The following is a 26,462-nucleotide window of genomic DNA, read 5'->3' as shown; positions in this document are numbered from 1 at the left end:
CAGAGGCTCACTTGTAAGGACATTGGTGTCTCTAGGGGTCAGCTAAGGTGGTTGGATTGTGTTCTGTGGTGTCTTCCCCTTTTGGAGAAGGGAAGAGAAACTAACATGTCATAAGCATGCACCGTTGGCATCAGGAGAAACTCTACATTCATCATCTCTTTGATCCCTACTTAGAAAAAAACGGTGAAGAAAGTAGGACTCAAAATCTAAGGAAACTGGGCTGTAGCCGCAGCTCAGCTGGTCGAGTGCTCTCCTGACATGCAAGCCCTGGGTTCGATTCCTAGCACTCCATACACTGGGTTTGGTGGGACACACCTGTAATTGAACTCAGGGAGTGGAGAATGGAGGGATCGGAAGGTTAAGAGCATTATTTGTTACATAGTTAACTTGAGACCAGCCATGGAAGGTAAGAACCAATCAAACAAAACCAAAAAGAACTTACAGGTTGCAAAGCATGGTTTTCATTTGTGTTGAGAATCCCAAATCCACCATTCACTGACAGGTTGCTTGGGTTTTTTAACAAGCACATAGTCATCCCCTCTAACTGAAAGTAAGGAGGTAAGGAGGTCTCCACAGATGAGATCTTACCCAGTCTGCCACATAAGATGATGCATGGGTGCAAGGTAATCCGTTTCACATTCCTTCCAGAAACCTATCCCAGACGTTGGACACACAGCATGTGCCAGGGTAGAGTGTATGTCCTATGTGTGAATGCATATGTGTGCATATGTGTGTGTGTATGTGTGTGTGTGTGTGCGCGTTCACGTGCATATGTGTTCAATCTGGTTCAAGGCTCATTCAGTGTATGATTGAGGCTGGATAACAGAGCCTCTTTCATATTTCTGAAATAATCCATCTTATCTTCCAGAGGGCATTTGCTACTGAGTGGTTTAAAATGAACTGTAAACTTGGGAGATAGGGGCAAAAATTTGAAGTTGTCTCATTTACCTAGTGTGTTCCAGGCTATACTGAGCTGAAGCATATTCTACCTAGGGTGGAGTGGAGGCTGGAGTGGGGGTTGGGGTGTGATGGGATTGGGTGTCAAAATGTGAGTACTTCAAGTGTTTTTTCTCAGGGTTGACTGGCCTTCCAAGAGATAAGAGCAGGCTGTGTGCCTCTAGGAACCCAGGAACCCTTCCCTCAGGTTGGGAAAAGCTCATTTCCTTTCTGATGTCATGGGCTAAGTTTGGGAAGAGGATGGCAGGATGGAAAGCACATGTTTTAGGGCCTTTTAGAAACCTGCATAGCCAGGTGGAAGTGGTGGCACACACCTTTAATAATCAGAAAGCAGAGCCAGGTGGGTCTCTGTGGGTTTGAGGCCAGCCTGGTTTATAAAGTGAGCTCTAGGACAGCCAAGGAGTCACAATAAAACCCTGTCTCTAAACAAACAAACAAAAAAACCCCTCTATTAACTTATCAGTTTTAAAATTTGAATAACCTGTTATTATAAAGCTTTGCCTAGAGGGATATTCTTCTCTCTATATATGTATTTTTTATTTTTTTGATGTGGTATTTTGCCTGAATGTATGTTTATGTGGAGGTATTGGATTCCCTGAAACTGAGTTACAGACAGTTATCAGCTGTCATGTGGGTGCTGGGAATTGAACCCAAGTCCTCTGGAAGAGCAGCCAGTGCTCTTAATTGCTAAGCCCCCCTCCCCAAAGGTACATCCTTAAGCCTTAGATATGCATCATCTTGGAGCTTTAAGAAAGATCTATGATTGGTCCCTGTACCTCAGATAATGACAGTTGGTTTCAAAGGAGCATGGATATCTCAAGTTTTTTTTAATATTCCAGGTAGTTATTTTACCCTTATTTTTGCATTTATTTATGTGTATGCTCCTGTGCTGGCCTATTATGGTATGCATGTGGAAGTCAGAGCACAACTTATGAGAGAGAGTCGGTTCTCTCCCACCATATGGGTTCAAGGGATCAAGCTCAGGGTATCAGGCTTGGTGGCAACTGTCTTGAGCCACCTGGCCAGCTCACTGGCTCTCTCCAGCCGATTCCAATGTGCAGCCCCGCTGAGAACCACAGCCTTAATACCAGGAAGGCCTATGGCAACCCTGGTCCCTGAGTCCCACCCTCCGTGTTTACCACTGAGAGATGATGGAGTAGGGGAGGAGTGGAGGAGGCAAGAAGGAGGTGGGGGGAGTAGGGGTTGTTTTTTTCTGATACTTCAGGTTTGCAGCTTAGGGTAGAGAACTTGCCCAAGTGGATCTAGTTCAGGAGAATTAGAGCTCTCAAATAAATAAATAAATAAATAAATAAATACTACCACTAGTGTGCTGGCTAGTTATATGTTAACTTCCTGCAAGCTAGAGTCATCTGAAAGGAGAGAACTTCAATTGAGAAAAATGCCTCTACAAGATCCTGCATTTTCTTAGTGATTAAGCGGGGAGGGGCCAGCCCACTGTAGGTGGGGGACCATCCTTGGTTCTGGAAGAAAGCAGGCTGATCAAGTCATGAGGGGCCAGCCAGTAAGCAGCACTCCTCCATGGTCTCTGTATCAGCTCCTGCCTCCAGGTTCCTGCCCTGTTTGAATTCCTGTTCTGACTTCCTTCAGGATGAACAGAGTGATATAGAAGTATAAACCAAATAAACCCTTTCCTCCCTAACTTGTTTTAATTATGGTTTTCATCATGGCAATAGTCACCCTAACAAAGACAACAAAGCAAATGCTATGTGTGAGGAATTTTAGTATAAAGCATTTACACACGTCTTATATATTCTTATAGTAGTTATATCCTATACATGCCTTTTAAGATAACTTATGTTTTTAACATTCTACATACAGTTTGTTTTGCACCTGACTTCTGAAAAACAGGACCAATGGTTTTGTTTGTGTGGGGTTTTTTTTTTTTTCATTTATTTTGTGGATTTAAAAACATTTTTTATGCCAGGTGGTGGTGGCGGCGGCGGCGCACGCCTTTAATCCCAGCACTTGGGTGGTGGTGGCGGCGGCGGCGGCAGCGGCGGCGGCGGCGCACGCCTTTAATCCCAGCACTTGGGAGGCAGAGGCAGGCGGATTTCTGAGTTCAAGGCCAGCCTGGTCTACAGAGTGAGTTCCAGGACAGCCAGGGCTACACAGAGAAACCCTGTCTCGAAAAAAACAAAACAAAAAAAAACAAAACAAAACAAAAAAAAAAAGGGCTGGTGAGATGGCTCAGCGGGGAAGAGCACTGACTGCTCTTCGGAAGGTTATGAGTTCAAATCCCAGCAACCACATGGTGGCTCACAACCACCCATAATGAGATCTGACGCCCTCATCTGGTGCGTCTGAAGACAGCTACAGTGTACTTACATGTAATAAATAAATAAATCTTTAAAACGAAAAGAAAAATATTTTTTATTGCATTTATTTATTTAAAAATATGTGAGTGGATGTGTTTGGGTACAAGTGGCATGGTTCATGTATGATAGTCAGAGGACAACTTATGGGAGTTGGCTAATGGGTCTGGGGATCAAACTCAGCTTGTCAGTCTTGGCAGTAAGTACCTTCTTTACCTACTGAGCCATCTCAGTGTGTGTGTGTGTGTGTGTGAATTTTTATCACAAGGAACACATGGTATATAGCTACTGTTTGTTGACCATCTCTTATGTACAAAAGCACTCTGCAAAGATACTTTGTATTTATTTATTGCCTCTATCTGTGTCCATTTATAACTCATAACAGTCCATTCTCCAATGTTATGCAAGGACCCCATCTGATAGATGATGTGGCAACTTAGAAGCTACTTTATAACCAGTGCAAAGCTGGGCATGAATCTTTATGTGTCAGACTCTAAAGGTTGTTTCTACCCTTTATATTATCTCTTAAAAAACAAACAAACTTCCTTTTGGGGACAGAGTCTCTCTCACTGTAACCTAGGATAGCCTAGGATTTACTAAGCAAAACTTTTGGTAACCATCCTGCTTCAGCCTCCCAAGTGGAAGGATTATGGACACGAACCACCACGTCTAGTTTACTGACTACTTAAGTAACAGCATTATCTTCAGGTGTTATGAACCAATTGACTCTCCAAGGATTCCAAGCTTTTTCTTCAATTCCAATGGGCCACAGAGGGATGAGATACCCGCCCAGTTGCCTCCCTAGTCCTCCTTGTGTGTCTTGGGGCACACAGAGTGTGCTTAATAAATACCGTAAAAGTTTCTTTTTAGAGAGGAAGTGATAATTATTTCAGTTAAGCCCATTGGGATTGTATGAAACTAGGAAGTGACCTTATTGCCAAAGGCAAAGTGAAACAAAGTTCTCAAAATAAAACACAAAAACATATGCCTGTAATCCTAGCACTGGTAAGGTTGATTCAAGCCGACTCTAAGTTTGAGGCCATCTTGGGCTATATAATAAGACTGTCCACCCCCAAAATACCTAAATTTTTTAGTAGTATAATTTGTATTTGTTCTTTGAGAATTTCATATGTACATACAATGTATTTTGATTATATCTATCCCCACCTCCAACTTCCCCTCGACCCCCCCCCAACGTGTGCCCCTCCCCGTCTCATATCCTCTTCTTCTTTTAAAAAGACAACCAACCAACCCACTGAGTCCAATGAGTACTGCCCTGTGTACACAGGGGTCGGGGGAACTAACCACCAGAACATGGGTACCTACCAATAGCCACATCCCCAAGGAAAAATGGCTCTCCTCCCAGCACCAATGCCAATGGCTCTTGAGCCACACGAACTCCCCTCATCCACCCTGGGATTTTGACTGGCCTGGTCTTGTGCGGGTAATTCCAGCTGCCCTAGGTTCATGAATGTGGCAGTCCTGTCGTGCCAAAAGACAGTCCTCCCCATCTTCCTGTTCTTCCGTTGTTTCTGCACCCTCTTTTTCAGTGTACCCTGACCTTAAGACTGAAGACTGGCAGTCACCCAGTCTCACACCATAACTAGAAGTCACTATATTAACCCAGAGGCCCACTGGAAAAATAGGCTCCTCAGACCACAGTTGAGAGTAGTACAAATCTAGGTAAATATTTAGAAAGGAATTTGATGACACTACCGTTTAACTAAACAATAGTAAGTTCCCCTAGGGCCTATAATGTCTTCAGACATGGGCTTTTGACATGTTTTACAGTACCACAACATGAATTCCTTCCTGTGGAGTGAGCCTCAGAGCTGATCAGATAGCAACTGATTGGCTCCACAACCTTCATGCCACTATTGTACCTGTGGGCTGCAAATCAAGGTTCCCAGAGAGAGGCTGCACTTTAGACCAAATCTTCTCCAAGGATAATCAACTGGTTAAAAATTGAATGATCGTGGAGACGCTAGAATGTTGTAGGCCTAGAGTCTAATTACAATTACCATGGGTTATCTTTAGCCCCTAAACAGCCATTCCTTGCCTACGTTTGTGTCTGATTTAACATCATTTGACCAAAACCTTTTAGAATGTAATTAACATAATCAAATCCAGTTCCTACCAATCAAAAAGCTAGGAGCATCATCAGCCAGCATTTGAGCCTTAGCACTGAGACTTTCCACTTTGAGATTTTCTGTAACCACCTACTTAATATTTCCACAAAATTTGTTTTTCAAACAAATTGTTTGAAAAATGCCTTGATGAAGACTTTGTTCTGGGGTTGGTGATATGGTTCAGTGGGTAAACGCACTGACTGCTCTTCTGAAGGACCTGAGTTCAAATCCTAGCAACCACATGGTGGCTCACAACCACCCATAACGAGATCTGACGCCCTCTTCTGGTGTGTCTGAAGACAGCTGCAGTGTACTTATTTATAATAATAAATAAATAAATCTTTGGGCCTGAGCGAGCAGGGTTGACTGGAATAAGCAGAATTCCTAAAATTCAATTCCCAACAACCAGATGAAGATCTGTATAGCTACAGTGTGTACTCATATACATAGAATAAATAAATAAATCTTAAAAAAAAAAAAAAAAAGACTTTGTTCTGGGAGGCTAGAGAGATGGCTCAGCGGTTAAGAGCACTGACTGCTCTTCCAGAGGTCCGGAGGTCAATTCCCAGCAACCACATGGTGGCTCACAACCATCTTGCAATGGGATCAGATGCCCTCTTCTGGTGTATCTGAGTGTAGCAACAGTGTACTCACATAAAATAAATAAATAAATCTTAAAAAAGGGACTTTGTTCCGATATTATAAAACCATCATGAAAGTTAAGGTAAGCTAAATTTGCATTTCTAGGCGTGGTCATTCGGCTTCCAAATAATCTCTTACCCTCTTGGAGGTGAGAGTTGTGTTTATTGTGTGTTGATGGTAAACATTTTGAAAAGACTATATATTTTTTTCTCTTTTTGAATTTTTGAGACAGCCTTTCTCCATGTAACCCTGGCTGTCCTGGAACTCACCCTGTAGACCAGACTGGCCTTGAACTCAGAAATCCACCTGCCTCTGCCTCCCAAGTGCTGGGAATAAAGACTTCACCACCCAGCAAAAAGACTAAATTTTTAAAAACTCAAAATCCTTTTTCAACAATTGTATAACATTTTAAAATTTATTTATTATGATGATGTGTGTATTGTGTATGCCATGGTGTAGGTATAGTTGGTCCACTCCATCCACCCAGAGCACCAGGGTAGAGCTGAGGTTGCTAAGTGTCCTGGCAAGCATCTTTAACCACTGAGCAATTTTGTCAACCCTATCTTTTAAGTGACAGAGAAATGTAGCTTGAATGGAGTAGCTCAGTGGTAAAGCCCTGGCTTAGCATTTGAAAAGTCTCATGTTCTATTTCTAGAACTGTAAAAACAACAACAACCACCCCCAACCCAATGAAATGAAGTAGAAAGCTTTCGACTTACAGGCAATGTTCAAGTTATAAGCATTGAAGCAAAAACAACCTTCACACAGATAAGAAAACTAGCAAGCTTCAGGAACACTGGCCAAAGAATTGAATTCCAAAACAAAATTCTTTTCTTCTTACCTCTGAAAACTTGCCTAGTCCCAAAACACAGTCAAGAACAAACATCTATCTGGTAGATGCTGGAGAAGTCAGTAGGAATTTATACTGAGAATTTATGCAGGGGTCATAACTAGACCACTCCATGGGTAGAAGTAAAAGTGTATTAGGGATCAAGCTGCCAAGGCTATCTCTGGGTGTGTGGGAGCACAAAATTGCAAAAAAGCAAGAAAATGTTATACGATAGCGGGAGCAGGGGGCTTGAGGGAATGTGTTTGGATTGACCTGGATGTCCAAGGTAGTTGACATTTGGGGTGAATTAAGGGAGGTTCCTGATAAACAGAAACTCACATTAGGAAGTTCATGAAGAATGTTGAATTTAAGGCTCCATTTGTCCAGTAACAATCCTTCTGTTTAGGACATTCTCACCAGCACTTCCATTTTTGGGGAGTCCAATGTGGACCTAACAGTCTTACATACTTTATACCCTCCCCATAAGAGAGGCCAGACACGAACATATTTCATTAAATTATAAATCTATTATAAAACTTTTTTGATGATTTTCTACAGTTGTGAAATTCTTCTGGAGTTTAGTTTCATTATCAAAAGGTCATATAGCTGTGGGTGATGAAGCCTGGAGCAGCCTCAGAACCAGGTCTGATCTAGAGGAAGAGTTCAGAATTCATAGGCTTGCCCCTTCATTGCTTGAGGGTACTTATATCTAGAATAGACTTGGCTACTCGAAAGCCTGAAACGACCTTGTCACCATCCAGTTTCACATTGTAGCTTGACATTTCTTTAGACAAACTAATCCAGTAATGGCAATCAAAGCTGAGCTTGCCAAAGAAGAACACTTTCATATTTATTCAAATACTAAGCCAAGCCAGGCAGAGAATGATAGAAAACGAAACACACACACACACACACACAATGCTCATCTGTGACTACATTCATACACAGGTACGGTTGGGTGTGGTAGCATTCAACAGTAATCCCAACATTTGAGACTCCAAGAAAGTAAGAGTACCATAAACTTGAGACCAGTTTTAACTATATAGTATACATACATATAGTCTATACAGTGTGTATGTACACACACACACACACACACACACACACACACACACAGCAAATAAACAGTAATTCTGGCATAAACAAATCATTTCAAATGGGGAAGATAACCTTAAAACTAGTGTCTCCACATGGAGACTTCCACTAATATACTCTTTAGTCTTTTTGCTAGGTATGGTAGCAAATTCTACCACTTGGGCGGTAGTTCAAAACTAGGAGGGTTGTCAGCAGAAAGATCTTGAGGTCAAGATCTTTCTTGATCTTGATCTTAGCTCAAAAAAGACAAAGGAAGGCCTTGTTTCAAAAAAGCAAAAGTTGTGGAGTGTTTTGACCTGATAAAGAGCTGACAGCCATTGTTGTGGCTCAAAGTGAGACCAGAGAGAGGCAGAGGATTCAGGAATTGGCCAGAAAAGAGATGGGGAGGCTAAGAGACCGAAAGATCTGTGGGAAAGAGAAGGAAGCAAGGAGGGAAAGTTCAGCGTGAGCAGAAAGAACTATCTATCTGAAGTTCTGGAAGATTCTATAGAAACATAAAGGAAGAATGCAAACCAAACGCAGCGCCTACTAGACTTGGATATACCATACCAGAGACTTTCCACCTGTCTTGACAGCCGTCTGTGTTCACCTGACCTCAGGACCTGACCCAGACATGTGGGCCAGAGATCCGTGAAAGGTAATGTAAGTCTGATAGTGACTACCTGAGACTCCCTTCCTTTGGGTGTCTCTTGTTCACAGAAGGACTTTTCTTTGAGCCCATAGAATCCCTAAGTGATTATTAGCTAGGAAAGTCCCTTCAGCCAGAGCCTGCTCTACCCCTCAGGTCCTGTTTGGAAAAGGACTGAGGAAGCCCTACTGGACCTACACAAATCCCATCCCGATGATAGACCCATCACACGGTATTTATGCACAGTAGCCTAAACCCACAGGGTCAGGGCAGGGTTAGGAAACAGCGTGGCAGACAGAGGATGGAAGTAGGAACTGAAAATATGCCCCAGAACAGAGCCGGAGCTGGGCCTGCTTCCTGTGCATGATGCAACAGCTTCTGCCACAGGTGGTGTTGGGCAGACTGTGGGAGTGTCTGCCCCTGACAGGCTGGGCTTGACCTCATTAGGCTGCTTCAGGCGTGGCTCGCCTATTCTAGGGACAGTCGGGTGGTATATTATGGGTGGAGGCAGGGCTTGCCTGCCTTTAAGTCAGGAGATAGAAATGACAATTTAAAACAATAGTTCCATTCACCTGCTGCTGGACCTTAGTTTCCTTAAATGTAAAATAGCTCAGTCTTGGGTTGTCAAAGATGGAATGAGACCCGTTTTGTAACATCAGGTCTGTCTGCCTCCTGTGTGTGCTGCATGGTGGAGAGGGTTAATTTAGCTCCAGCTGAAGGACCAGGGAAGAACTGAAATGAGAGGCTGTTGTAAGCCTTTGGCTTTTTGGGTCGTTTTTGGTTTTGGTTTTTCAAGACAGGGTTTCTCAGTGTAGCCCTGGCTGTCCTAGAACTTGTTCCATAGATCAAGCTAGCCTTGAACTCTCTTGCCTTTGTCTCCTGAATGCAGGGATTAAAGGCCCCACCACTTCCCAGCTCAGACTTTGTTTTTTTGTGGGTTTTTTGTTTGTTGGGTTGGGTTGGGTTGGTTTTGGTTTTTTGAGACACGGTTTCTCTGTGTAACAGCCCTGGCTGTCCTGGAACTGTCTTTTAGACCAGACCAGGCTGGCCTCAAACTCACCTGAGATCCACCTGCTTCTGCCTCCTGAGTGCTGGGATTAAAAGCATGGGATCCCAGGTCTGGCTCTCAGCCTTTGGTTTTAACCCCTGCTGTGGCAGACTTAACAAGGACTTAAGTGTGAGTGTTGGAAGGTCATCCTTTGGTGTTTCTGATGAGAATGAATGCCAGACCTGATGTTTGATGTAGGGCTCCTTCTACTCTCCCTAATGAAAGGTGGGCTTAGGGAACAGGGGAGAAGTGGGACATCAGATCTTTCTAGATATCTCCATACAAGCAAAGCCAGTGGGGAGGAAGCTCAGCCTCCCTGAGAAGCTTTTTTTCCATTGCTTATCTAGTTTTTTGCTATACTCTACTCCTGTTCCGAGTGTCCCCTTGATCCTGGGTGTAGTGTGTAAAAGGTCATAAAGTGTGTATGCTCAGGGATACCTAGGATATCTCTAGATGCTGGTGTGGAGCTTAATACTCAGCATTGTTACATGTTTGATAAACTCTCATCTCTCCCCCATTGCTAGAGACTTATTCCTATTTCAAGCCAGTAGGGCCAAAAGTTAGATGGGAAGCAGCTGTTCCAACTTGCTTTCTCAACCTACACCCTCAAATCTAAAGGACACTGGGGTTGGTTACTTTTCTGTCACTGTGATAAAACAACATGACCAAGAGCAACTTACAGAAGGAGTTTACTTGATTTATGTTTCCAGAGGGATAAGAGTCCATCATGGTGGGGAAGCGTGGGAACATGGAGTAGCATGCTGGCAGGAACAGAGATCTGAGAGTGCAAATCTTCAACAGCAAGCATGAAATGGAGGAGGAAGACTGGGAATGGCTCCAGGGTTTAATCTCAAAACCTCTGGAGAAGTACTGCCTTAGCAAGGCTGCACCACCAAAACTTTTCCAAACACGTCTGGGGACCAAACCAAACCAGATGTTAAATTAGGAGGGATTGGTCCCCCGCAACCCCAGCACAGTGTCAGGATTCCTTTGGTCCATCTCTTTGGTCTGCTGGAAAACCCCGTAATTTCTCTGCTACTCTCAAAGAAAAGTGTTCAGTGATGTACTGATGCACTTCTGTCCTAGAGAGGCCACCCTCTTTCAGTGTTGAAGCAGAAGGAAGTATACTTTGATTGGATCTTTCCAGTCCTTGGGAAGATGAAGCCAACTTCTTTCCCTTGGTCTAGGCCTCAGGTGGGAGAGGAACCCAGAGCACCGCTCTGGTACCTGGCTTGGGATATTTTTAGTAAACTGTCTGCACAGGCGATGACATGATGATGCCCCAAATATGGAGCAGGGTCAGTTGATGTTACCTCTGCCTCCTAGAGGGATCCCCTCTGCATATGAGAACCTAAGGAAGGCCAGGCATCCCAAGGGCAAACACAATTTAGACAAGACACTTATTGAGATGCCCCCAGGCTGCTTTCTTCCTACATTGTAACACTTGTTTCTGTCCCTTTTGGAATGGGAAACTATGAGCTCCTGTATTCCCTCTGCAAATGTGTACTGAGCAGTCTCTGAAACAAGACTGAGCCAGCCCATGCTGGGCGTCAAGGTGCACAGGACCCTGAACTCCACACCCATCTTTTACCTTGGGTTTCTGAATTCTGAGATGCTATCTCTTCAGCATATGCTTCTTCTACCTGGATCCCTGAGAACATAATCAGCGAGTGGTAAGTCCACTAGCCTGCACATCAAGTTTCTCCATATGCGCAACTTGCAGAAACCAGTCTGTTCTGGAATATTCTTTGAAATCACAGCAGTCTTCCTGCCATACCTTTCCAGTGCTGGGATTACAGGTATTGCTTCCACATTTGTCTAGTTTATTATTATTATTATTATTATTATTATTATTATTATTTTATTATTTTGTGGGGAGACAGACCCATGCATAGAGAATCTGCCAAGGCTTGACTAAGAATGGTCCCTGTAGGCTCATATATTTGAATGCTTAGTAACCAGGAGAAGAACTGTTTGAAATGATTAGAAGGATTAGGAAGTGTGACCTTGTTGGAGGAAGTGTGTCACTGGGAGAAGGCTTTGAGGTTTCAAAAGCCCATGCCAGACCCTGTCTTGCTCTGCCCCTGGATCAGGATGTAGCTCTTACCTACATTTATAGTACCATCCTGTCCACCACGATGATAATGGGCTAATCATCAGCCCCCAGTTAAGTGCTTTCTGTTGTAAGTGTTGCCATGATCAGGGTGTCTCTTCCCAGCAACAGAATAGTGACTAAGACAGACCCCAAGAGATGCGCTTAAGCCAGCCTAAGGCACAAGCCCAAGCTGAATGCCAATGGTGAGAATGAAGGGAAGGGACAGAAGGAGTTCAGTGCGTGAGGAGCAGTGGTGGGTTCCTCATGCTTTGCTGAGCTACCTGTCGTTCACCTCCCCACGTGGCATGGGTCCAAGGTCATCCTGACCCTCTGACACTCTCACTTGGCCAAGCCTCCTGAAGAGAGACACCTCCTTTTGGCTCCAGCATCTCTTGTTGGACAGCTATCAACTCCTGGTAGGCTTGGACTAGTGGCTAATCCTACTTGACCCTTCCTGTTGTCTTTCCCCTCACTCCTGTCCTCTGGGATTCGTTTTCTTACATGAGCAACCACAGAGTATAGCCCTTTGTGTGCCTGCTTCGCTCTTCTTTCAGATGGGTTCTGAGATAACAAAGGAAATAATGGACAGCAAAGGCCCAGGAGCCTGGCATGGGGCTGCACGGCTGCAATTCCAGCTTTGGGGAGTGGGAGGCAGGAAGATCAGAAGGTCATCTTTGGCTACATACAGGGTTTGAGGTCAGCATGGTACACACAAGCACTACCTCAAAAAAAAAGAAAGAGAGAAAGAAAGAAGGGAAGAAAGAAAGAGAGAGAGAGAGAGAGAGAGAGAGAGAGAGAGAGAGAGGAAAGAAAAAAGGGAAGGGAGAGGCTCTGCAATTAAGAGCACTGGCTGCTCTTGCAGAGGACTAGTGTTCCGTTTCCAGCACCCACATGGTGGTTCACACCCATCTTTAACTCCAATTTCAGGGGATTCCACCCCCTCTTATAATCCCCTTGGGCATCAGGCACACACCTGGTACACAAACATACATGAAGTTAAGACACCCACAAGAATAAAGTAAAAATAAATATATGTAAAAACAATTAAAAAAAGAAAAACAGAAAGAAAGAAAACAAAGTAAATAAATAAAAGTTTTAAAGCAAAAATAGCCAAAGACAATTAAGTCTGGGAGCTCCAGCTCCACCCAGCTTGTATCTTAGAACAGACTATAAGTGGAGACTACTGAGCCCAGCTGCTCTCCTTTACCCACGCCTCTATTGCAGCTCATTTAGGCTGTGGCAGGGTTTGGTTCCTTTCACTGTTTTCTGCCCCCGACCCTCAGTTTCCCCCAAAATTCATCTTCTGTAAAGTCTTTGCTACCAGCCCTCTATAAAATAATTCCTTGGAGCTGAAGAGATGGCTCAGTGGTTAAAAGCACAGGTTGCTCTTCCAGAGGACCCAGGTTCAATTTCAAGAACCCACATGGCAGTTCACAGCTGTCTGTAACTCCTGTTCCAGAGGACGCTGTCACAAAGACAAAACACTAATGCACAGAAAATAAAAATAAACAAATTATTTTTTAAAATACAGATTCCTTAGCCTGGTATTCCGGGGGCCACCTCTGCAATCTGACCTGAATCTACCTGCCCATACCTTCACATCCTAAATCATAGTGAGGATGCCAGAAAGTTTGAATGGGGGGTGGGGGTGGGGTAAGGTGGGGCGAGGCTGACTTTGCTTTCCAGACCAGCTAAGTACTTTATTCTAGCTCCCTGACCTCTTTGGGTCAGGACTGTTTTATTTGGTTTTTATTTAGTGAAAAATTCCCCATTCTTGAAGGCCCTACTCAAAAGTCTTTGCAAATTATCCCTAAAATAGCACCATTCACGCTGGTTTCCATCATTCACAAGTGAAGTATAGGTTCACTGAGGTCAGGCACCAGAAGTTTGGCACTTAGACCAGTACCCGGCACACAGTAGGTGTTCAAAAAAATGTGCAGTCATCCCTAGATTGGCTGTAGTACACGAGATGAGTTTTGCTTCTCTAGCAGCCCAAGAACAGCCTTCTGATGCTGCCATAAATAGGGCTGTCCAAGCTACTCCGTTGATTTCCCGCTCTGCCAGAGTCTTTTTTCAACAGAGATCTTGCACAGTCTTGAAGAGAGGACACGGCCTTTCTTTGCACTTGATGGATCCGAATGTCATTTGGTTCTAGAAGCAGACACACGTGTTCTCCTCCAGCTTTCCTCAGACACGCCCAACAAGCAAGAGGGCGGTTTTTGTTTTGTTTTGTTTTGTTTTTTGTTTTGTTTTTCTCATTAGGGACCAGCAGCTCGTTTTTTTTTTTTTTTCCCCCGCTATACATTACAAGGCGAGGGAGAAAGCTCCCAGTCTCCTCCTGAGCAGGCTTTCTGGAAGTCCCGCAATAACTCAGCCCATTTCCAAGTAGACAAAAGTCACTTAGGCGTCTTGTTCCCCGCCTCCCCAGTGGAGAACCCAGGGACTCTCTGTCGTTTCTGGGGCTTGCATTAGGAACTGAATCCTCACCCTCTACAGCGCTCCAATTGCGCTTCTGGCGGAGGTCAGAAATGCGCCCGGCCCCTTATAATGTTTCCAAGGGAAGGTTCGTACATTGGTGACTGTCCCTGGCAGCTGCCCAGCTTGAGACTTGGAGCTCCACTTGCCATTGGTCAGTGCTTGGAGTGACGCAAAGAGGGGCGGGGCCTCATCAGCTGTTTGCGGGATGCCCGGAGCGGGCGTATTTTGGAAACAATACCGCGCGGTGTGCCGTGGCCTCCTCCCGCGCCAGCTCGCGCACGCAGCAGTCGCTGCCGCAGCCCGTGCCACCGCCTCCCACCGCAGCCCGGTGAGCGCCCGGGAGGCCGGGGGCTAGGCGGAGTTGGATCGTACCTCCTCCGGGAAGTGGGGAGCGGAGTCGCGCAGCGCGTGGGGGCCCGGGGAAGGGTTTGAACTGCGGGCATCTGGGGTGACCACGGGGAATTGGGGTGCAGGGATGTGGGAACGAGGTGCAGAGCACAAATTTGTGGTTGCTGCTCCTAGAGGGGCTATCGGGAAGCATTTGGTATTCGGAGTTGAAAGTAGGTGAGCAAATGATCCTGGGGTCCACTGCCAAGCTCCCGGACGCTTTGGCCTCCGGGTGTAACTGTGGGGTGGGGCTGTGAGTTGTGGTGCATTTTGCCTCTGCGGAGTTTGAAGGCTCCTCTTCTTAGCAGCTGGAGTTTGCCCCCTTCTTCGCAATCGAGCGTGGGCGCCAAGCCCCCCGAGTGTCCGTCACCCTGGACCCTGGCGCAGAGCCCTGGCATCACGACTCGGAGGCTGAGACGCTGTCCTGGAGTCACCCAGGTGTGTGTGCGTGTGTGCATGTGCGTGCGCGAGTGTTCTGAGATATTTGCCACTATCGAGTACAAGGTATCCGGCTAGCGCTAACTCCTAAGAGGAGGAGGAGTTTATATTGAGCATCCTAGTTGAAGCGCCGGAGTTCTGGGATGGCTCCAGCGGACTTTAAGTCCTTTGCTAGGAATAAAGCATTCCCTGGCTGTGCTCTCAGGAAGTGCCCTCTTCCTACCAGTCTGGACATTACCACTTTAGCTCACGGAAGCTGAGGGTCTCCATTCTTCCCCAGTTTACTTTTGACTTTGCCCAGAGCCCCTCCGAGGCTCTCACCAACTGGAGAGCCACCTGCAGTTCTTGTGCAGAGTAGGAGGGGGGTGGTCTCTGAGTTTTCAGAGCCACACCCTCTGGCTGCACCTCCCCCACTGTCCAGTCTAGGCAAGGGTTGAACTTTGGTGCTTTGCTGGGAGGGGGAGGGGAGTGATAGGCTTCAAAAGAAACACCAAGACAATGACTCCTGCTTGTGATTGGCTCTGGAGAGTCCCTACTTTGGTTGGGATAGCCACACTGCAAAGAAGAGGTTGAAGGACAGGAGAAGCTCTGCTCGGTGACATCTCTTGGTCCTTTCATCTGGGAACTTTAATTTTCTGTTGCTGATACGCTTGAGTTACCCCTTACCTATCGGAACAATAGTAGGGATGGCATCATTCTCCAGGGAGGAGGGCAAACGATCACAGATAGCCCAGGGATGGGATCGGGTAAGGCTTGGGGGTTGAAGCAAGAACCTTGCAGAGCTTGCATTTGGGAAAGGAAGGTTTCTGAACTTAACTGAGATTTCTTTAAAGACTTAACCCCACAAGCCACCTGGCTTGTCTTTCTAAGGCAAGAAAGTGGGGATCAGAACTCCCAGGAATCCCCAGTAGTCTTGACGATGACAAAATTTGTCTTTGCATCGTCTTAACCATTCAGGTGCTTATCGAGGCTTCTGGTTGCTCCAGGGGCCCTAACTGAGGCTAGGTCAGCTTGGAAGTTCAAGCTGCTTGGTGACTCCAAGTGCAGAATTTCATGAGCTGTCAGGTGGAGCGAGAGGAACTTAACACTAAGAAACAGCCCCCGTGTGTAGGCTGGGAGAGAGAGCACAGCAGGAGGGCTGAATTTCACTTCCTTCTGTGAGGCACTCTGCACCTATCTCAGGTTCAGCTCCGGCAGGAATGGGAGGCTGAGTGGATGAGAATTTGAAGTCAGGAAGATTAGCGAGTAGAATTAGCTGGACACTTTCTTTGCTAGAAGCCGATTCAACCCTCAAGATTATCCTGTGACGAGCAGACAGCTTCGCTCCTCTGGACGGGAGCTAAGCCAGCAGGCCAGCTGGAGTGACTAAGTTAGGTCCCCGGTTCCAGGACACACTCACCACACCAAAGAGCCTGTTTGTTGTGTTGTGCAAGGAGGGGGTGGAGATGTGCAGTAGGGTGGGGCTTAGCACGTTAGGAGGGAACCTGGCCGCTCTACAATTGCTGGCTCTTGTTTTTGCTGCTAAGCCTGGAGTTCAGACTTAGACGAGAGCCTGGAGGTTCCTCCTTAGGAAGTGTGTGTGTGTGTGTGTGTGTGTGTGTGTGTGTGTGTTGTGCACTTTGTACAGTCAGTAAGTGTCTCCTTCTGGGCCTCCACAGCCACTTACAGAGGCTAGACTTGCTTCTGTTTTCCCAGGTACCCAGTGGTAGCTCCTGATCCTACCCCTGATGTTGCTCACAATCCTCAGTGTCAAACTTTGTGACCAGCCTAAGTCAGGGGTGGTGAGGAGGATGGCTCTGGTGGGTACAGAGAAGAGGCATGGAGGGGCCCTGACCTTAGAGGCCACATTTTGTGGGTGAATGTCACCCTTGGCAGTGTTTTTATTGCCAGGGTTGTGTATCATCAGAAGTTGGCTCGATTCCCTCACACAGGAAGAGCGGGAAAGGAAGGAGGGGAAGGGGAACCTAGGTCTGGCCTTGGTAGGACAGCAGCCCAGATTCTTCCACTGTTCTCTCACAGGAGAGATGGAGCCACCTCAGTGTGTGGAGGAGCTAGAAGATGATGTGTTCCAGCCAGAGGACGGGGAGCCAGGGACACAGCCTGGGAGCTTGCTCTCTGCTGACCTGTTTGCTCAGAGCCAGCTGGACTGTCCCCTCAGTCGGCTTCAGCTCTTTCCTCTCACCCACTGCTGTGGTCCCGGACTCCGGCCCATAAGCCAGGAAGACAAGGCCACCCAGACCCTCAGCCCAGCTTCCCCAAGCCAGGGTGTCATGCTGCCTTGTGGGGTGACAGAGGAACCCCAGAGACTCTTTTACGGTGAGTGCTCTTAACCTTAGAGATTGGGGGAAAGAGGGGACTTTCCCTCCCTAAACCTGCTCTTTACTATTTCCTTCCTCAAATTGAACAGCCAAGGCTATCTATTCATGAGCTTTCAAGCTTCCTCACCTGAGCTTGGGCCCCCAGTAGAGCAGATTGCTTTGTTCTTTTCTGTTCTTCTTGGAGGGGTTTCTTGGTCCATGCAATCTCCTTTTGCATCTTATCTCCTTTCAGTGTCTCTGCCCTTCAGTGGAAGGAAATGTTAAGCCCTGTTTCACTGTAACCACTCCAGAAAAAGCAAAGCCAGTTCTTATAAGGAAGGTTCCTAAAGACAGAAGGTGGCTTCGAGTTGCCATGTGGGACTTTCTGTGCTTGGAAGGGGAACTGGAGAAAGAGGTTGGGCCTATCTGGGCTCAGTGCCAGGAGAGGGGCTGTTTCCAAGGCTAAATCAGACAAGACCCCTTCATTTGTGGGCTTAAATGGTTTGTTTTATGAGAAATATGCCCTCCTCTGGCAAAAGGGCAGGATTAGACACTCGGTCTGTTTTCTTCTTTTAGCACACTGGCCTGTGGAGGGAGGGGAAAGGCTCAGAGGTCATCCTGCTGTGTCTGCAGGAGCAGACTGAGGAGCACTTAATCTCAGAGGGAACTGCCCATAGGGCAGGCACTTCTGGAAAAGCAGTTCTGGCGGGAGTCTGAGAAGCTGGATGAGGCCTGCTTCAGGCTGGAAGAGGGAGGAGGCAGGAGGTGGCAGGCGCCCCCAGCGGCCGTTCTGGTGCCAGCACTCTTTGGTGAGCCGACTTGGCTGCTGCTCTGTGGGCCTCAGGAGTTTTCTGATCCGCTTTTCTGCTCGCTGCTCGGATCTTTGAGTGATGAGCCCAGCCTTCCCTAACCGTATTAGAGAAATGAAGACACTTTTGGGTTTTTGTTTGTTTTGCTTTTCTCTGTCCGCTTCGCACAACCCAGGAACTCTGGAGCGTTATCCCAGAGAAGAGCTTCCACCTACTGTTACATGAGTAATACATTAAAGGCAAGTGCAGGCTGATAAATGCCAGAAAGATTGGCATGTTCACCATACACATTAGCACCCTGTACTATGCCGTGGTACTGAGAGCACAGCACTGAGGGGAAGGCGGGGTCTGCATTCTTTTTCTGTCTTTCCAGCATAACCGTGTGTGCATGTGTGTGCCTGTATATGTGGGTGCACGCACGTGCTCAAGTGTGCTAAATATTCAGCTACTTCTAAGCTACACCCTCCGCCCTTGTACCAACTTTTATATTCTTGGGCAGCTGTCCAAGTTTGGCAGGATGCCCTGGTAAAGGCAGGCTGCTTCCTCTTCCTTCTCTCCTGAGATTTACCAGTAACTCCAGATCTTGGCCAGAAAGGGCTGACATGGAGAAGATGGGCTAAGAGGAGAAAATGCTGAGCTGTGGATCCTCTGTTTTTGCAGGCAATGCTGGCTACAGGCTTCCTCTCCCCGCCAGTTTCCCCACAGGCTCACCCCTTGGGGAGCAGCCCCCTGAAGGACAGTTCCTTCAGCACCGAGCAGAGGTACAGATCGCCAGAAAGCTTCAGTGCATTGCAGACCAGTTCCATCGGCTTCATACGCAACAAGTAGGCATGAGGGCTAGGGAGGGAGGTTGAGGTTGTTGAGGCTGGGAAGCCAGGGCCTGGGGTTACTAGACCTCTGGGTGTGTTTCAGAGTTTTGGTCTTGGCTACTGTCAATTACGATGGACTGGGTAGGCACAATTAGATGAGTACTCCTGTCCTTGAGAGCTCCAGCTGCCTACTCAGCTTCACTAGAGGTGGGAGATGCTGCCCATCTCTCCCTGCCAACGGGATGGCTTCCTGCAGTCTGATTTAACAAACTCTCCGGACCCAAGTAGAGGCCTTGCCTCTTACAGAGTGCTGCAGTGAAACTGAGCAGTTGGGGGTGTGCCTGGCCGAGGAACAGTGGGAAACCAGTAATCAGTCCTGAGATGGGGCCTGCGTGGGGGAAAGTGGTAGAACCGGTTGAAACCTGACACTTTCCAGCTGGGGAGCCAGTCCTCACTGTCTGTGTCTGGGAACCCAGGCACTGGACTCTGGAGATTGTACCTCAGAGTCTCCCCAGACCCGCGGCCGGCGGGGCGCTGTGCCTGGTGCTTGGCCGGCAGCCTGGCACCAGCCCCGCCAGGGCGGAGCATCGCGTGTCAGCCGAGCATGTGGCAGAGTCCATCAACAAAGGCGGCGGCTGGCAGGCTCGTGCTGGAGCCCGTTGTGCCATGGATGGGAGGTTGTCCTGCTTGACAGCCCAGCCACCGTCTGTGCTGGGCCCCCAGGTGCTTAACCCTTCCCAGGCAGGCTGGCTTTCTGAATGGCTGCCAAGGCAGGGGTGGGGCCTAGGGCTGGATCCTTGCTGGTACAGACGCTACCTGGCAAAGCCACAAGACAGGGGAATGAACACAATCTCTACCTGTGGGACTGTGTTCTTATCCTTGCTGTGTGTGTGTGTGTGTGTGTGTGTGTAGATCACAGGAACAAATAACTGTCAGGGCTGGGCATAACTGCAGATTAGATAGGCAATTTCAGATAATTCAGATGACCAGAATAGTTATTGGTAATAGTAACTTTGACTTGAGTGACACACCATTGCGGGCAGGAGAGGGTGGAGCTGACCCTGAGTTTTCTGAAAACAGGCCACAGGGTGTTATTGGTTTACTAATGCTCTCTGTTGGGGACTCTTAGAGGGATTTGGGGCCACAGCTATTTCTGATGGGTTTTCCCAGTCCTTAAGTGATTTGGAGAGAGGATGGCTCTGTGCTTGGTTATAAGGCTGCCTGACTAGTTGCTGTGGCCCAGCCATGGTCCCCATTCCTTCTATAATTATATTGTCCAGTCTTGGCTTAGCGAGTCCCTCCCAGTCCATGGATGGAGTCCCTCCCAGTCCATGGATGGATGCCTTCCGATTCTTTCCTGCACATTTAACTCATGGTGTCTGGTCCTGACACTGATGAGGGTGGGAAAACACAGTGTCCGTAGTCTCTAGCCTCATCTAGAGCGCATCTGAAAGCTTTCTTTCTTCACTCACAATACTCTGGCCTCTCCCAGCAGCTGTTTCCCAGGGTAGTGCCCCATCCAAGCTGGAGACCAGGCTAGGGGCCTCCTCACAGCTGAGCATAGGTTCAGGAGAAGACCCCATCCTGAGGTCTCCCTACTCTTCTCCTACTTAGGACTGCTTATTTGTGAGCACAGGTCAGTTCTAGATATGGCTGTCGTCTCATGCAGAGCGCCCCCAAGAAGTGGGAAGAAGAATTGCACAAGAGTATGAGTGTTAGCTCCCCTTTTGCCCTTATAATAGATCTCAGTTGTTGTTGTCTTTTGTTGTTGTTGTTGTTGTTGTTTTCTCCTATTCCTGCACAGCGGCATGTGGGAAATTACAGCGATGTAGGATGGCATGCTGGCAGATTGAGTGTATTAGTCCTGGCCCCTGGGCAGCAGGTGTCAAACTGCCCTGGGTGTTCCTTTATGTTGGCCATATTCCTTGTGCCTACCTCTAGAGGCCATTTGTTTTTCTCTGGTATTTCTTGAGGAGTGTGGCTAGATGGAAGACTAATCTGTCTCCCCAGGTTGCTGGTTCAGAGTGGCTCCCCTAGAGCCGCAGACAAGAATTTATAGGCAGAAATCAGTCAGGTGCTGCTCATGGCTAGTTCCTCGGGTTTCTAAAGCAGGTGGTAATGTGAGTGGAGGTAAAAAGTTCCCTCCCTCTCCCCTCTTTCCTTCCCTCCCTCCTTCCCTCTCTCCTCTATCTCCATCCCTCCCTTCTCTCTCTCTATCTTTCCCTCTCTTCTTCCCTCTCTCTTCTTCCCTCTCTCTTCTTCCCTCCTTCCCTTCCTTTTTTCCTTCCTTCTTTTTTGGGGTTCGGTAGGTACAACAGGGTCTTGCTATATAAACTGGATTTAGCCCCCCGAGTTCTGGGATTACAGGCATGCACCACCGAGTCCGGTTAAAGGGAAAGCCTTTTCAAGCTTGCCTGTGTATCCACCTGTCTGCAGGGTCAGGGGGAGGCTCTGTTCTTCCTCGTGGCTGGCAGGCTGCAGCAGGGATGTCTGATACCTCAGTGACACTGACGTTCTGAGAAGGTGGCCCTTTCAGTTTCTTTGCAGAGGAGGGAGGAACAGATTCAGTCCCTGACAAACTGACAGCTGCCCTGGTCGGGATGTCTGAGCCTTTGTGTCTCTCTGTTCTCTGTGCGTGGCCCCTCCAGCCAGTACAGGCCTAGGGAGAGTCAGGGACTTGTTTCCTTCCCTATGGAGAAGTCTGCTCTGACCAAGTCTGGTGGGATATTGTCAGACAGTATTGAGAAGTTCAAAAAGAGTGGCTACTGTGGCCCATTGAGTAAGTGAACAAGAGGGTTAGAATTCTTTATGTTGGACCTTTTTTTTTTCTTCCATTCCTTGGAATGGAGACCAAGAATGTCTTCATTCATAAAAATCAGATTTAGAAATTCTCTAAAGAGTAATTAGCATTTTAGAAATGAAAGGACACGTTCAGTCCTTTGTCTGAAACCGTCTTCTTTTATAATATCAAAGGATGGATGGTGGACTTTCCAACAGCAGATCTGGGAAGAGTGTCTTCCCTGCCACTTACACAAGCTGTTTTTGTGAGCAAATCATTTTACTGACTCAGCCTCGGGTCCCAATGCTAGCCTGGCAGGCTTGCTGTGAAAGGCCTTTGGGAATTATAATACAGAGCACTATTGGCCTGGGCTTGTAGCTCAGGTGGGCATTAGACACTTGCCTAGCATCCTGGAGACCCTGGCTTTGATGCCCAGAACTGCAAAAAGCAAAACCAAGAAACTGCAGTAGCTTGGAGCCTTGAACACATGCTACTAGCAAGGCTGGAGTAACGAAGGAAGGACCAGCCTCGGACAACTTAATAAGACTCTGTCTCAAAAAAGTAAGCGGGGGATATATAGATCAGTGGTAGAAAGTTTGCCTGGTGTGTGCACACATACACGATGAACTGGGGAGTTTGCTTGGACCTGGCTTGATAGTTCCTGGGGAGCTCTTTTAGAAGCTGTATCCAGACTGGTGTTTGCACGGTTCATCACCTAGCACCTTTTCTACCCAACATTCTAGATCTTTTATTCTGGGAGTCCCTGACTGCTTCATGATCTTTAGGATGCTCTCCATGTTGGTCAGTAGTTTTCTGGAGCAGAGACCATGACTGATGAGGCCACTCAGGCTCTAGAGAGAACAACCCACTGCAGGGGCCCCAGAGGTTTGTCCTCCAGTGAGAGGTGCCCCTGGGAAGCCATCTTCTGTTCCAGGAGTAGGAGGTCTATGCAGGACAAGGCTGGGGGAAGAGTGGGGCTGGGGGAGGGGTCGCTGGAAGCTCAGTGTTCGTGAGAGTCTGAGCTGGGGCTTGGGGGCCCTGTGTTTGCTCTGTGGCTGGCTCTGTTTATATCACTCGCTATATTTAGCTTCTGAGTCATCAGTGCGGCAGACTGGAGGCCGAGTTCCCCACACACTCTGCACCTGACTGCCCTTTCTTCCAAGAGAAGGCCTTCTAGTTCCGGGCAGTTCATCCCTCTCTGCCCACCAAGACAGGCTATGGGGATAGGAGTTAGCTGTGGTGTGTTTTCGGGGTTGGGGAAGGTGGAAAAGACAGGATTGGAGGAAGGACAAAGAAGACTAAAGAAAAGTGCCCCGTTTGCCTTTTGATCCATGCCTGGCAAACCAAGAGGGCACATTCCACGACCAAAGCAAGAACAGTCTCCTGTGTGCTGAGACAAGGGTTCCAGCCTTTATCCTTGCCCAGTCTGCCTTGTCCTGTCCAGCAGACTGACCCCATAGAGAAAGGAAACAGCCAGCTGCCAAGGCCCCAAGTTGAGAGTGAGCCTGGGGGTTCATGCTCCGTAGCAGAATAGTCTTGCAACAGGCCTGCCCCTCCTGCCCTCTCCCTCCCTCCTCATTAACGGAGACACTTCCCTCTAGAGCTCTTCAGAACTTGCCCAGTGGTCTCCCCGAAGCTGGTCTGAGACAAGGAAACTGAAACACCCTGAGGGAGTTGGGTAAGGGTGTCAGGAGTTTCTACTTCCTAGTTATGGAGGTAGGGACATCGGTAGGATTCCCTGGTACTGTCTTCTGCCTTGCCACTTGACCCCCTAGTGGCCAGATCCAGTGACTTCCAGTTGTATCAGAGGAAACCCTGTTATCTCCAGCCAAGAAGTGGATGTTCTAGGCCATGCTTTCTTCCTTGGAGAAGTCATGGGCTTTGCTTTGGCAGCTGTTAGACCCTGTTAGTACTGTTGCCTGTGCTGAGAAAGCCCTTGGCAAGGAATATTTCTTTCCTTTTTCTTTTTGCTATGTTGCCGATCATGGAGTGTCTGGGCACCGGCTCACTGGGTCCCTGGATGACCCTCTGGGTATCAGATCCCAAGCTAGTTTGAAAGCCTTGAAACCTGAGCTCAGCTGCCTCTGGCTACTGGGACCAGTCTCAAAATAGGAAGGCTGGCCTGTCCCAAGGACTGCTTGAGTCTGTGCAAGAGGTGGTGCTTGCTGGGGCAGAGGCAGGAGCAGGCTTGTGAGCAGAACGTGTCCACCCTGCTTAGTGCTGCCACCAGGCCCAGGGGCAGATGTATAGTTTCTTTCTCACATAATGAGCAGAGTGGCCTTGAATGTCCAGTCCCATTGTTCCTATTCCATAGGAAACAGGCTCACAGAAGCAAAGCAACATGCCTAAATTACTCTGTAAGCGGTGAACTCGGGGCTGTGACGACTCTGATTCTAAAACAATGACATTTCTACCTCCCCATCCCTGTTTCTTGGCAAGGATGTGATGGACCTGTCATTTACTGCCCTAACTAATCTGACTAATACTTAATCCTGGTCTCTTAACTTCTTCTTCATTAGATTGTAAAATCACTGAGAACGAGCTTATATCTGAACAGCCTTTGTGTCCCCTATAACTCTTAGCTCCCTGGGCTCCATAGAACCTCAGTGGCTTCAGCAAAAAGCATCCTCCCAACCTCTGGAGAGTGGAATTTTCCTGAGGTTGCTTTATCACTGTCCCTGCTCTCAGCCACAGGCTCTTTCCTTCAACCTTGGCCTGGGCAGTTTTACAGTGTGACGGGAGACTGAGAGGGGCAGTGTGCCGGTCCCTCTGGGGCGTAGACCATGCAATTCTGTATTTTGAAGTAAATGAGGGTGGTTTCAAACCATGCTCTTAAGGTCCTAATTTCAGACCAGTCTTTAGTTCTGTTTGATCTTCAGTTAGCTCTTTCTCTAAAAGGGTTCTTTTCTTTCTTTCTTTCTTTCTTTTCTTTCCTTCTTTTTTTTTTCCACATCATCCTTTCTGAATAGTTAATGATCTGGAAACAATGTCTTTAAGCGGTCTAGAGGAGCAGTTCTCTTTGCAGAGGTAATACTATTTGCATAATGTGAGTAAACACTGCAATTTTTTTTCCAAGATAGGGTTTCCCTGTATAGCCCTGGTTGTCTTGGAGCTAGCTCTATAGACTAGGCTGGCCCTGTACTCAGTAATCTGCCTTCCTCTACCTCTTGAGTGCTGGGACTAAAGGTGTGCACCACCATGCCTGGCTAACACCATAATAAATTAAGGAAAGAGAAGCTTTATAGGATTAGAGAGATCGCTCAGAAGTAGACAACTTACTTGCCTAGCATGCCCAAGGCCCTAGGTTTGATCCCCAGCACTGTAGATCAATAAACAAGTTTCTTATATCAACCTGTATAGGTGTTTTGCCTGGAGGTAATGTCTATGCAGCAGGTGGGTGCAGATGCCTGCTGCCTCCGAGAACAGAAGAGGGCAGCAGCTCCCCTGGAGCTGGTTATGAGCCATCATGTGCAGGGAATTGAACCTAGGTCCTCTATAAGAACAGCAAATGTTATTAACCTCTCCAGGCTCCCCTTCCTTTCTCCCTTCCTTCCTCCCTCCTTTTCTTCCTTTCTTCATTTTTAGAAAGAATAGCTTGGGATCCAGAAGTCAGGGACTTGAGTGACTCATCACACTTGCTTAGGATAATTTTTTTTAAAGACTTTATTTATTTGTTTTTTTTATATATATATGATGAGTACACTGCAGCTGTCTTCAGACACACCAGAAGAGGGCATCAGATCCCATTACAGATGGTTGTGAGCCACCTTGTAGTTGCTGGGAATTGAACTCAGGACCTCTGGAAAAGCAGTCACTGCTCTTAACCGCTGAGCCATCTCTCCAGCCCCATTTTTTTTTTTTTTTTTTTTTTTTTTTTGGAGACCTGCTTCCCCCATCTGTAGAACAGGGTTGGTAATACCTGCCTGTCCTATGACTCAGTGAAAAGATAAAAAACACTGAGTCTGACATAGTACAAATTGCTGTTTGGTAGATTTGCTTTTCGAGTGTTAGATCTTCTGAACACATCTTTCTCTGCTCCTTTGGGTGACTTAGCTGCAGGGGTTTCTGGGACGCTGGTGAATCTGGGCAGGGAGAGGCAAAGGGAGATTCTTATGGGGGGAGGGGGGCATGCTTTGTGCTTACTGCACAGGCCCTGAGGGACCAAACAGAGTTTGATTTGTGTAACCTAGCTGTGTCAGATTCAGCTAGCTACATTGGGCTCCTTTTCTCCCACCCCCCTCCCCGTCTTTTTCTCCTTTTACTATTTGGCCTGTCCCAGACAAGAGGCTGAATCTATTATCACATACAGGATATCTCTTCACCTGGGCAGACTTTAGGTAGTCCTGGCTTTAGGCACCTAGGTTGTCTTGCAGGGCTGACCCTTCTGTAGTCAGACCTTGTGCATCAGTTGAGAAGGCACAGTGTGTCTTCCAGCTTCCCTACTGCACGGGATGAGTGGCCAAACATTCAGTTGTAGTGTCTTGTTCACAGTGGGCATTTAAACACGTGCTCTTCCCCCTATCATATCAGGAAGAGAGTTTGACCCCTTGGTTGGGCTCTGGGGTTACTCATGCTCTGTTAAACACTTGGGTTTTGCTCGTTTGTTTTGCTTCAGGTAGTAGGGAGCATATGTGTGTAATAGAGTTCAGAGAACAACTGTCCCTCTCTCCACTTTATGAATTCTTGGGTTTTGGTTTTTTTTTTTTTTT

General features: G+C 47.3%; 1 protein-coding gene across 4 annotated transcripts in view; it reads left to right on the top strand.

Moving 5' to 3' along the window:
* Positions 1 to 14,421: 14,421 nt before the first annotated feature.
* Bmf (Bcl2 modifying factor) overlaps positions 14,422 to 26,462 on the top strand; it is a 20,362-nt gene continuing 8,321 nt past the window's right edge. Inside the window, exons 1-4 of one of the 4 annotated variants that reach the window (XM_031371452.1) lie at positions 14,422 to 14,562; positions 14,930 to 15,059; positions 17,079 to 17,375; positions 18,826 to 18,989. In XM_031371452.1, coding sequence (XP_031227312.1) covers positions 14,440 to 14,562; positions 14,930 to 15,059; positions 17,079 to 17,375; positions 18,826 to 18,989 — 714 coding nt within the window. In that variant the 5' untranslated portion in view covers positions 14,422 to 14,439. Of the gene's footprint in view, positions 14,563 to 14,926; positions 15,060 to 16,478; positions 16,755 to 17,078; positions 17,376 to 18,825; positions 18,990 to 26,462 lie in introns of those variants that run through there. The other 3 variants (XM_031371451.1, XM_031371453.1, XM_031371454.1) reach the window with 3 other exon arrangements.

The sequence above is a fragment of the Mastomys coucha genome, unplaced genomic scaffold, assembly GCF_008632895.1.
Source record: "Mastomys coucha isolate ucsf_1 unplaced genomic scaffold, UCSF_Mcou_1 pScaffold15, whole genome shotgun sequence".
Lineage (NCBI taxonomy): Eukaryota > Metazoa > Chordata > Mammalia > Rodentia > Muridae > Mastomys > Mastomys coucha.
The sequence above is the reverse complement of the archived record's forward strand: the minus strand, read 5'-3'. Positions and strand labels throughout refer to the sequence as shown.